Source organism: Neofelis nebulosa, chromosome 2, assembly GCF_028018385.1.
Source record: "Neofelis nebulosa isolate mNeoNeb1 chromosome 2, mNeoNeb1.pri, whole genome shotgun sequence".
Taxonomy (NCBI): Eukaryota; Metazoa; Chordata; class Mammalia; order Carnivora; family Felidae; genus Neofelis; species Neofelis nebulosa.
The window spans coordinates 157586583-157599651 of NC_080783.1; the positions used below are offsets into that span (position 1 = coordinate 157586583).

The following is a 13069-nucleotide window of genomic DNA, read 5'->3' on the forward strand; positions in this document are numbered from 1 at the left end:
AAGACATTCTGGTAGTATGCTAAGTTTCTTGGCTTTACAAGCGAAAACCTGAAATTTGACTACCTAACATTAACCATCTCACAAACTACAATAGCAAAAGAAATGAATGGAAAGAGAGACAAGAGGCTGGGAAAAGCAATAGCATAAAATACGGCAAGGGTTAATGTCACTGCTTTATAAATATATTCAAATTTGTGTGTAAAACAAGGCTGTGAACAGAAAATTTACATCAGAGGACATAAGATAGTTTATAAACACAAGGAAAGACATCGGATCTTGATAGCAATCAAAGAATTAGAAGTATAATAACCTTGAGGTAACATTTTAAAACTAGGAATTTAGAGGGAAAAAATGGTATAATTTGGTGTTAGGTTGTATTTTGTTGGTACTGCCAGTCTGTACTCTTTGGAAAGCAACATTATTGATGGGCACTAAAATTTTTGTATATTTTGACTTAAAATTCCTGTTCTAGGAAAATTATCCAAAGAAAGTACTTCAACAGAGGTGCCTGGGTGGCTCAGTTGGTTAAGCGTGGATTCTTGATTTCAGCTGTCATTATATAACGGTTGGTGAGTTTGAGACCCACCATCAGATTCTGTGCTGACAGTGTGGATCCTGCTTGGGATTCTCTCTCTCCCCCTCTCTCTGTCCCTACCCCACTCTCTCTCTGTCTTTCAAAATAAATAAACTTAAAAAAAAAAGAATTCAACAAATGTGAAAAGTCAAATGCACGAAGGTATGCTTTATAATATTACTTTTATAGTAAAACATGGAAACTTTGTATTGTCCAATAGAGGGGAAATTACTTGTCAGAAGCACCAGTAAGGGGTGAAATTCCAAGTTCCCATTAAATGTTAAAATTATAAAGATCATGAAGCAGCATAAATGTTTATGTGATACTAGATGAAAATAATTTAAAACTGAATGCATACAATGAACACAATGGAACAAATAAATACACATGATCTTATCAAATCCTCAGATCCTCTTTGAAGTAAATTTTGGCTCCATAATTACAGAAGAAACAACATAAACAATTTCTCCATGTTCAAGCTTTTAATAAGTAATAGACCTCAAGTCTGTTAATTACAGCACCCACCCATGTTACCGATTAATACAATTAATCATCTTTTTGTGCCCAAATGCTTGCTCTTCCCACCACATCCTCCTTCATTTATTCAAAGAATTGGCAGCACTATGCAGAATAGGAAATAGCTTCTTAAAGTTTATGGGATCACAGATTTTCCTCTTTCACTTTTCAGGCAATTTTTAAATGTTATATCTATTTTATAATACAAAAACGGAAAATGCAGTTAAAAATAAAGGATCAAATTCTTCTATCAACTCTGCCCCAGCAACCCGGAAACTTGAACTCTGTGCCAGCGCTGTTTATTAAGGGCCAGGGAGGGGCCGGCATCAAGGAGGTGGGGCTGGCGTCGCAAAAAGAAAAAGAAGGCATGCAAAAACCCGCGGCGCTGCTTTACGGCACTCGCTCCGCCTCTCCAGGTGCGGGCGGCGGAAGCCGGGAAACATGGTGGCCTCCTGCTTTCTTCGCAAGTGTTTGACTGCCCTGGCAGGGTTGTTGCTCTTGTCCTTCGAAAGCTTGGCCGCTAGTCAGATCGAGGTAGGAATCAGGCCCTCCGAGCGACAGGGCCCTGGGAGGATAGCTGCGTTGTGGCTGTGAGCGCACCAACAGATACCCGACTCAGCAGCAGCAGAGGGAAGCATCAGCCTCTTACTAGGCTGACTGGGCTGTGGGGAGGGTGTCGGTCTGTTTCGCCCTTTTAAAACGACGAATTTAAAGAATCAAATCTTAGGAGACGGAGGAGGGCCTGATCCATTGCTCCGACGAGTGTGTGGTCCCTAGCAGTTGAAATGAAAGCACAGGAGTGGAGCACCTACTTTCCTATTAAACTACAACGCTCCCCTTTGACAGGAGTCACATGGGTACGGTGTTTTATTTTTGGCTCACAGGAATTCTGGCCTTTTATAAAACTTTTGCTCTCCCTAGTTCTCTGTCAATACTTGAGGCCAGTTCTACAGTCTAGATCTGTGGTATCGTTGTCAGACTTGCATATCCTGTTGGCTAAGGGGCCGAGATAGCACACATTTGAAAATCTGTGTCCAAAGTTTCATCTTCTGCCTAGCCCACATCCTATGGGATAGCTACTAAGTCAGAAACGTGTTTTGATTTTTTTAAAATAACCCCCCTCTTTTTATCCCACATTTTGATTAACACTAAATTCTACGTTGTGAGCTTTAAAAATTGCTTTCATCTTTCCAGTTCCACTGGCTTAATGCAGGCCCTGGCCATTTCTTGCCTAGACTATTGCAACAACGATCTTGTTTCCCTCAGGCTTCCAAAGGCCCTCACTTAGATGTTAAATTAGTCTTCATAAAATGCAGATATAATGGGGTTGTTCTTCTGATTTAATCCTTCCAGTGTTTTCCGGAGGAAAGTCTAAACATCATGATCTGGTCTCTGCTCACTTTTGTGGTCTTCTTATTGGACCCCATTCTTTCCACCATTTAAGTGTCCTGAGTTTAGACCAGTGGATTATAAACGTTTTGAATACATACCTCCCCAGTTGAAAAAGACACAAAGAATGCACCCTCTGTCTATATCCATGAATTACTACTAATCTATATATTCAATATTTATAAGGCATTTTTTAATATACTACAAATATAAAAAGAAGTTCCACTATTTTCCTCCTTTATTCTAATGGATTATCGTGTGTACTTCATTTTGGATAACATTACTATTACTTTTTTGTGGTTATATTGTTGCTGTGCTTTTTCACATTACCATGTTTTATAACCTCTTGTTTATTCTGTCCATTTACTAAGATGAAGTAGAAGCATAACTTCTGTAGAGCCTTTCCTTATCCCTTATCTTTGTTTATACTGTTGTAATTTGTACACTTAGCTAATATAGCACTTACCTGTTATAATCCATATATGCTTTATAATATCTATTATTCCATCATCTTTCACTTAAAAGTACAATAGCTCCCTAACTGGCCTGGCTCAAGTCTTTCTTCCTTCCAGTCTGTTTTCTAAGCTGCAGCCAGAGTAATTTTTAAAAATGCAACTCGGATCATGTATCCATAAACACCTTAATGTTTCTTTTAGGATAAAGAAACATTTATCCTCTCTTTCTCTTTCACAGACTTCTAGTAGTGCTAATCTTTCAGTTTCTAAAAGCCTTTAGGTTCCTTTCTGCCATTAGGGTGTATGTTCCTTCTGTCTGGAATTATCTGCCCTCTTCTCTTCATCTTTTGGGTCCTCACCTAAATGTCACTTCTCTAGGGGAAACTTCCCTGACGCCTTCTCACTTCCCACCCCCCCAAATCAGGTCAGGTCAGGTCTCTCTAGGGTCTACTGTACTCTTTCATGATACTGTGTATCTTATCTTGGTAGAATTCATAGTTTGCCCTCATCTGCTTAATGTGTGTCTATCAGATTGGATAGTAACCTCTTTGAAGGCAAGTATGATGACTATTTTTGCCCATCATTGTATTGTGAGCGTTCAGGACAGTGGCTGGCACATGGCACCCAATGAATGTGATGAATGAATGAATGAATGAATGTTACATTGCAGTGTAATGTGTTTGCATGCTTTCTTATTGAACTCTGGGATTCTTCAGAGAAAGCAGCATGTTATTTAGTGATTTTTTATATCACTATACATTACATGTACATGGCACATGATAGGTGCTCCACTCATATGTAGAATGAATAACTTTGCAGTGCCTATATTGTCTAAACAATCACAAAAGAGTTTTGCCATAACAAAATTTTCACTAAAGTCTCAATAATGTAAGAATTTTCAGCTAGAAGGGACATTTGAGATTATTGGGTCAACTCTTACTTTCTACATGAGGACAGTCAAGTCTAAAGAGCTAAGTGACTTACCCCAGTCTCACAGCCATGTGAGGGATAGGACCTGGGCTAAAGCCCACATCTTCAAATTTTTAAACTAATGCTTTAATCCATTGTAGCACATTTTTTCTTTAGCATCTAGGCAGCTGTTGAGAAAGGTTTAAAAAAAAGTGTGTGTGTGTGTGTGTGTGTGTGTGTGTGTATGACACATTTGAGTGAATATATTTTATTCTCCCTGCAGTTTTCTTGCCAGCTGAAAATTAGAACAGCTAAAGTTAGTTATGCAATTTCTATGTTCCAGTCACCATTCCTACCTTCTGTGTGTCAGGTAATATTACTATGAGCACAGAGAAGCTTTCCTAAGCTTTTGCAGCTTGTAAATAATAGGGCCCAGATTTGAATCCAGGAAGTATGACTCTTTTAGTAATTAATACTGGTTGGTAGTAGATCTGGGGTCATTAAGGTTTATATTCACTATTATTTTAATATATATAAACATAGTGTTCCTTAAGTATCTGGATATTATTGGATATTGAGGTTTTTAATGTTCCACAATGGCAAATATAGTTCAGACTTTAACAGATTAGTGAAATGGTACATGGCAGCATGCTAGAGAATGTACTCAATCAGATGTGTTCATATAAAGTAATTGGAAGCATCCAGTACAGAATAGGAGGAAATAATTAATGAAACTTCAACAAGAAGCGTATTAATTATTAAGTGTATAATCAAGGCATGTAAATAAGTCATTCACAATTTGAAGACTGAATTGAAAAACTAGAAGCTGAGGAATAAGGAAGAGCTGGTTGTGTTCGAGATACATTGTTTAAAAACAAGCAACTCCCTCCACAATGCCCCCAACAAAAAAAATGAAACTTTTTGTCCTTCATAAGGTCAAATACTAGAACCTTTATAAATTTGCATAATGATAATTTACTGTCATTGTAACTGTAAAGACTTCATGAATCTTAACTTTTATTCTCAGAAATGTGGCTTTTCTAATATATTTGCTATTATTTGACTTGTAGGATCAAACAGAACAGTTCTTTAGAAGTGGGCATACAAACAACTGGGCTGTTTTGGTAAGTATGTAGCTATTCACATTAGATACGTGTCTGAGAAATTTTGTGAATCAGATTTTTGAAAAAGAGTTTTTATTTTCTCATATCTTATAAAAAAATCCTTATTTTGATTTGGCTATATTTTAAGTTGACTGTGTCAACTAGTAATATTCTATGCCTTCAATATATTGTCAAGTGGTGATGTGTAAATAAATATAAGAATAAATTAAATACTATTGTTAAAGGAAATATTTTATAAAATATAGAATCATTTTAATAATGGAAAGTAGTAATTGTATTTCTTTTTCCTTTTTTTTTTTTTTTTTTTTTTTTTTGAAGTAGGCTCCATGCCCAGTGTGGGGCTTGAACTCATGACTCTGAGATCAAGTGTTGGAAAGTCTACCTCCTGAGCCAGCTGGATACCACTGTATTTCTTATCTGTAATATTAGATACTCTCTACTTAGGTTATTTTTTTAGTTATCTTTTTTTTTTTTTTTTTTTTTTTTTGTCTAGAAAACTAAATAATCATTGTAGAAAATTCAAATTATACAGAAAAGTTTAGAAGAGGACAGATTAGGAGCACTTAGGTGGCTCAGTCAGTGAGCATCTGACTCTTGATTTTGGCTCAGGTCATGATCCCTGACCACAACCCTGGGATCAAGCCCCTCATTGGGCTCTGCCCTGAGCATGGAGCCTGCTTGAGATTCATTCTCTCTCTCTCTCTCTCTCTCTCTCTCTCTCTCTCTCTCTCTCTCTCTCTCATTCTGCTCCTCTCCCCTGCTTACACTCTATCTCTAAAAACAAAAAACAAAACAAAAAAGAGAGAAAAGAAAAAAAAGATTACTTTTATGTTATGTGAATCTTAATTTGAAAAACAGGGAAGACAGAGAAAATACCTTCAAGTCCCACACATGCTGGCATTAACATTTTGATGGAATTCTTCTAACCTTCTTTCCCTTCAAATATAAGCATAAAGATAAATGATTTTAAGTTACAGGGGTCATCTTATCACTGCTATTTTGCAACCTAGTAGCAGTATATCTTGGAGATCTTTCCCTGCCAATAAAGAGATGCGTAATCATTTCCAAAGGCTGTATTATTTTCTATTTTAGTAATAGAATATTATTAGAAAAGAAAATAAATATTTTCTATTTTAATGTAACAGAATCTCTAGTTCATGAGCATTTAGATTCTAAAGTTTTATTTTAAACAAGGCTATCTTGGGTAGCCTTATACATACACCTTTGTGAACTTGACTGATTTTCTCTTTAGGATAAATTCCTAAGCCATAAGGCTAGGAAGTTATAGAACGTAATTGCTCTTCAGAAGTGCTTTACCTCTTTTTTTCTAATCCCAAGACAACTCTGTATTATTAACTTTTGCCTTTTCTCTTTGATTGCTGGGTAACAAATTAAATTGTTTTAATTTGAATTGTTTTGATTCTTAGTAAGGTTTGTTTATTGGCCTATTTTTCTTTTTTGTCCTTTTTATTTTTCTTGGTGTGAATTACCATCTTAATTTATCTGGATTTATAAATTTGTATTTTTAATTTTCCTAACAGAAGACTTGTATGGGTGCCTGGGTGGCTCAGTTGGTTGAGGGTTCAACTCTTGATTTCAGCTCAGGTCATAATCCCAGCATCATGGGATTGAGCTGTGTGTCAGGGTCTGTACGGAGTGTGGAGCCTGCTTGGGATTCATTCATTCTCTCTCTCTCTCTCTCTCTCTCTCTCCCTCTCTCCCCCTCTCCCCCCCCCCCCATCTGCCCCTCTTCCTGGCCCTCACTCTCTTTCTCTCTAAAAAAATAAAAAACAAAAAATAGAATACACATAATCAATTTTGTTTTTCCTGTATTTGGAAAGTATTTGGATAGTAGTTTCTCTGGGGGGGGATTTATTTAATGACATTTATATGATTAGAAGATAGAATAAATTTGATTTAATGAAAAAAAATGTATAGAAGAGTTGACTGAAAGAAACAATGAGGAAATAGAGAGGCAAGAAAGGAAGCAAATTTTTGTGAAAAAGGAAGTGGGGGGCAGATAACAGTACTGCATTTCAAAGCCAGTAACTCAATGTTGGGACAGGAGGAAAACTGAGAACCATGAATTGTGGGATTTCAGATGAAGTGTAAAGGAGGTGGGTGGAGGAATTCAACTGAAATGCAGGACAAACATGTAAGATTATAATTACCTTTACTAAGGCCAAAGGAAGACTCTTAATGTCTGGGGCCTTCTAAGTTTGAGAATAATTTCATTAAAGTATGTAATTATCTACAGGTTGCTAAAAGTAAATAAAAGTGATTATAGTTGCTATACATAATTGTATTGTGATTAAATGGGACAGCCTAATGTGGGTTTATGGGTTATTTTATTGTTCTCCAAGAAAGAACACCTCCTCTATACTATCCCTCACAAGAGATTTTATGAAAGAATTGAACAAAAGCTGATTAAGATGAGGAAACAGGTTTTTGGTGACCACTTAAAAGAGGGGAAAACTTAGCAGGAGGCAGGCCATGATCTACCAATTTGAGAGGATAACTTGCCCTACAGGAAACCAAGGGCTCTTCAGTGACTAGTCTTTCCATGGGAATTCTTTAAAAAGAGAATAACTGCCTATGTGTAGACAACTAATTGCCAAAGGGCTCATCCTTTAGAATATGAACCTATTAGCTTATACTGCACACACATGGAGGCTTTCCTTGTCTGGGAGACCTCTGTGAGCCCCTTTTCAATTGCACTAACTTGGGTCTCAGATGAGAAATAGAGAATGACAGAATTATTACAGAGCATTTCACAACAATTGCAGTTTCACGTTGTGTGCGATATTTCACACATTCACTCAGACTTAGTAAAGTGAGACTTCAATGAATTGTGCTTTCCTTTTTTTTAATGTTTATTTATTGAGAGAGGGGGGAGGGACAGAGAGAGAGAGAGAGAGAGAGAGAGAGAGAGAGAGAGAAAGAATGCCAAGCAGGCTCTGTGCTGTCAGCTCAGAGCCCAATGCAGGGTTTGAACCCATGAACTGAGAGATCATGACCTGAGTCAAAAATCAAGAGTTGGATGCTCAACTGACTGAGTCATCCAAGCGCCCTGAATTGTGCTTTCTTAAATGGAAAATCATTGTGCTCGCTTCGGCAGCACATATATTAAATGGAAAATCATGAAATTTGACCAGAGTCAAGTTGAAAGTACTAAGCATGCATTTTTTTCAGTGGTACATCATTCATATTTTAAAAATACATATGTTTTCCTCTACCAGTTTGAGTTAATTTGTTTTTAGTCTTGACTAAATGATCAGAGGTAAATGGAATGCCCCTTTGGCCTTATACTATGACTGAGAAACTTTTGCCACCAGAGGGAAATACAAGGAAAATTGGATTCCATTTTATTTTCAAGACCTGCTTTGAGTAAATTATTTTTGCTTCTGTTTAATAAAAAAATGTTATGGGGGCGCCTGGGTGGCGCATTCGGTTAAGCGTCCAACTTCAGCCAGGTCACCATCTCGCGGTCTGTGAGTTCGAGCCCCGCGTCGGGCTCTGGGCTGATGGCTCGGAGCCTGGAGCCTGTTTCCGATTCTGTGTCTCCCTCTCTCTCTGCCCCTCCCCCGTTCATGCTCTGTCTCTCTCTGTCCCAAAAATAAATAAAAAACGTTGAAAAAAAAATTAAAAAAAATAAAAAAATGTTATAATGATAATCCTGACCCATGGTTTAAAAAAAGTACAAACAATGAGGAAGGGTGTAAACTGAAAAATCATTGTACCCCTCTTACTCCCATTTTTATTCTCCATGATCGCTATTATCATTTTCTTGTGTATTCTTTTAGAAATTTCCAGTGCATATTATTACATTTATGTCTACCTCTCTGTCCTTTTCAAAAGACTAATGGATCATATCCCTTGCTCTTTTACCACTGGCTTTTTTTTTTTTTTTTTTTTTGGTATCTCATTTTGAGAATATGAATAATTTACATTAAGTTGGTATTACCTGGTCCCTTCTCTTTTGCCACCTTAATTTCATGTTTAATAACTTGCTGGTGAAAACGAGGACAGTTTCTTAGGTTTATGCTCATTAAATACTATAATAGCTGAAAAAAGCCTTTTGGGTATGGTAAAATGCACTGAATATAGTGGTGTTTATTATGACTAATGCAGATATAAATTATTTAAACTATTTCTGCTCAAGTTAGGGAATATGTATTTGATCTCTTGCTACTAATGGGTAGTGATTTTGTTTCTAGATTTTTGATTTCAATATTTGCTAGAATAGGCAATGTCATAGTGAAAATTCTTGAGTACATATTTTTGCGTGCTTACATAAGCTAAATCAAAAGGTAAATATTTTGGGTGCCTGCTAGCCCAGTTGGTTGAGCATCTGACTTCAGCTCAGGTCATGTTCTCATGGTTCGTGAATTCTGGCCCCACATAGGACTCTCTGTTGATCACAGAGCCTGCTTGGGATCCTCTGACCCCCTCTCTTACTGCCCCTCCCCTGCTTACCCTTCTCTCTCAAAAATAAACATTTTTTGGGGCGCCTGGATGGCGCAGTCGGTTAAGCGTCTGACTTCAGCCAGGTCACGATCTCGCGGTCCGTGAGTTTGAGCCCCGCGTCAGGCTCTGGGCTGATGGCTCGGAGCCTGGAGCCTGTTTCCGATTCTGTGTCTCCCTCTCTCTCTGCCCCTCCCCCGTTCATGCTCTGTCTCTCTCTGTCCCAGAAATAAATAAAAAACGTTGAAAAAAAATTAAAAAAAAAAAAAACAAAACATTTTTTAAAAAAAGATAAATATTCAAACTTGATATATGTTGCAAATTACCCTCTTAGAACAGTTATTTTAGTTTGCATTCTCAACAGTAGGATATGAGTTATTCATTTCCCCTCACAATAGCCAATACCATGCATTGTCATGGACTTTTACTTATCAATTCAGCTTATGTTTTTAAAATTATGATAAAAGTTGAGCATCTCTAAGAGTTATAATGTCCATTTTGAATACCTTTACTATGAAATGTTTTGCTCTCCTTTTCCCATTTTTCAAAATTGGGATGTTCACTTTTTCTTGAGCTATAGTTAATTCAAGTTAAAAAAAAAATTTTTTTTTACATTTATTTATTTTTGACAGAGAGAGAGTGCAGGGGAGGGGCAGAGAGAGAGAGAGAGAGAGAGGGAGACAGAATCCAAAGCAGGCTCTAGGTTCTGAGCTGTTAGCACAGAGCCCGACATGGGGCTTGAACCCACGAACCATGAAATCATGACCTGAGCCGAAATGTTTTTCGTTTCAGTTAGGACTTTATGGTATTTTTGACACATGGAATTTTACATTTTAATGTAGTCAAAAATTTTAGTCATTTCCTTACTGGATTCCAGGTTGAAATTTGTTTTAATAAAAAAAATCTTGAGGTTCCTTTCTGTTTGCAGGGGCAGGAACATTTATGCTATTCTCAAAGCTGTCATTATACCTACTAATCGCAGAGGCATGTGGTCGGAGGTAGGGTGGGAGCTTGGGGGTAGGTATGCTTCCTTTGGAATGGATTTTCAAGAGAACTGATTTTTGAGACATGGCATTAGATTTTTCTAGTACCGTTGATATCATTTTTAGGAATCAGTTTATTTTTTTTAATGTTTTATTTTTGAGAGAGAGAAATAGCAAGTGGGAGAAGGACCAAGAGAAGGAGACACAGTATCTGAAGCAGGCTCTGGGCTCTGAGCTGTCAGCACAGAGCCCGACGTGGGGCTCGTGCTCACAAGACTGCGAGATTATGACCTGAACTGAAGTCGGACGTATAACTGACTGAGCCACCCAGGCACCCCCAGTTTTTGTTTTTTTTTTTTAAGGTAAAACTTGTTTGGATTGTTTCTCGTTATCTGTTCAGTTCAACCACTTCTTTATGATGTATTCTCTTATATGCATATAAAATTGTTTTGTATGTTGTCTAACATTTTTCATAACTAAAAATAGGCAGCAATTCAGAGTGAAAGGAATATTATATAACCCAAGATAGTTAATTTTCTTTCCTATTCTGTGAAGAGATTATGGACATTGCCTCTGATTGTAAAGAATTTAACCTTTTAGACATAGGAACATTATAGAATCACATAAATTGCGAGTAACTAAGTTGATTCGGTACTTAATTAAATCACCCAAAGATTTGTTTTCTCTTTTTTTTTTTTTTTTCCAACGTTTTTTATTTATTTTTGGGACAGAGAGAGACAGAGCATGAACGGGGGAGGGGCAGAGAGAGAGGGAGACACAGAATCGGAAACAGGCTCCAGGCTCCGAGCCATCGGCCCAGAGCCTGACGCGGGGCTCGAACTCACGGACCGCGAGATCGTGAAGTCGGACGCTTAACCGACTGCGCCACCCAGGCTCCCCAGATTTGTTTTCTCTTGAACTGAATGGTCTTTTTATTTAATAGCAGTTATGAAAGACTTCTCTTTAGAGGGATTGGTTTTATTGACAATTATTTATATGCTTTGCTGTTTGTAAGCCTAAGTTATGATACATTCTTTTTTTAGGCATCTCTGAATCCTACTTAAAGAGAAATAATTCTGTAACCCAGTGGCTTATTTTGATTCATAATAATATGTTTCTTTTAATTCTTTAGGTGTGTACATCCCGGTTCTGGTTTAATTATCGACATGTTGCAAATACTCTTTCTGTTTATAGAAGTGTCAAGAGGCTAGGTATCCCTGACAGGTAAGAATTCTTAATAAAGCTTAACTCTGAACCTCAGTGAAAATTACCCTTGGACAATTGTTACCATTTTTGCATTTTTGTGTTGCTTTGGAAAAGGTAAAGAAACCTGAAGTATTTTTTTATGTTGTTAGAGCATACCATCATTTATAAAGAGCTGTTACTTAAGATCATAATGGCAAATTATATAAAACAACAATCAATACTAAGGTAAAAAGATTTGATAAAGTATAATTGTTTAGTTTCATTTATTATTAAATGCTTTAGTCTGGGTTTTTAAATTGTAGGCAACAGAAGACAATTTTGACTAATTCAAGTAGAAAAGTAATTTACTGAAATCATATTGATGAGTTCACCAAATTGCTGAGAAGGTTGTATGTAGCTGTAAGTCAGGAACATGTTAGGCTAGGGAGCAGAAAAGACATCTGGAAATCATGGCATAAAACCATCCAGTAATGGGACGGCGGGGTGACTCAGTTGGTTAAGCATCTGACTCTTGGTTTTGGCTCAGGTCATAATCTCACAGGTTTGTGAGTTTGAGCCCTGCATTGGGCTCCATGTTGACAGTATGGAGCCTGCTTGGGATTCGCTGTCTCCCTCTCTCTGTGTCCCTCTCCCACTTGCATGGCCTCTACCTGTCTCAAAATAAATAAATAAACTTTAAAAAACAAAACGAAACAAAAAAAAACAGTGACAATACTGCTGCCACAAATTGCTGGCTAGACTCAGCTACTGCATAGCTGCTACCATTACCTTTGGAAACGTAACGTTGCCGCTGCTGTCTGCTGCTAAAATCCAACCTTTCCTGTCCTAGGTTGTTACTATCTCTAGCTTTTAATGTCGAGTTCTTGGCAGAAATGTCATATTGGCAGAGCATGGATTAAGTGCCTGTGTTCATGCTGATGAGGTGACAGGAAGAATGACTGTATGGCATTGTTAGCTTCTATAAATGGAGATGGACCCTGCCTTCTATAAAGACTCATAAAGTGAGGTACAGTATTTCCTAATTATATGAGGTAGTTCAGATACCAGGCAAAACCCTGCGCCTCCACACTCAGATACACGTTCTTCTCTACATTTCATCTGTCAGATATGATAGAGCTGTTTCTGCTACCACCAATAGCTTCTACTAGTTATAGAAGGAACTGCAATCAATTCAGTTATTTGGGTTTGATTTATTTAGTCCTGTGTACCTTTCTACCTTTGAAGCAGTATAGAAAGAGTTTTGCACCCAGACAGATCTGAATTTGATATCTGGGGTTAGTGGTGATTTTCGTTAAGTGACTTCATCATGCTAAGCCTGTTTCTTCAGCTATTCCATGATGATAATAGTACCATCTTTGCAAGATTCCGATACTTGCAATGAAAAGCAAATAGAGATACATGCAAAGTGCTGCAGGAGCAAAAAGGAAGCAGTGAGTGACTCAGGAAACA

At 37.4% G+C, this 13069-nt stretch overlaps 1 protein-coding gene across 1 annotated transcript in view; it reads left to right on the forward strand.

Moving 5' to 3' along the window:
- Positions 1–1468: 1468 nt before the first annotated feature.
- PIGK (phosphatidylinositol glycan anchor biosynthesis class K) overlaps positions 1469–13069 on the forward strand; it is a 125520-nt gene continuing 113919 nt past the window's right edge. The window contains exons 1-3 of the mRNA XM_058716929.1: positions 1469–1624; positions 4914–4967; positions 11547–11638. Of these exons, the coding sequence (XP_058572912.1) occupies positions 1532–1624; positions 4914–4967; positions 11547–11638 (239 nt within the window). The 5' untranslated portion in view covers positions 1469–1531. The remainder of the gene's footprint in view (positions 1625–4913; positions 4968–11546; positions 11639–13069) is intronic.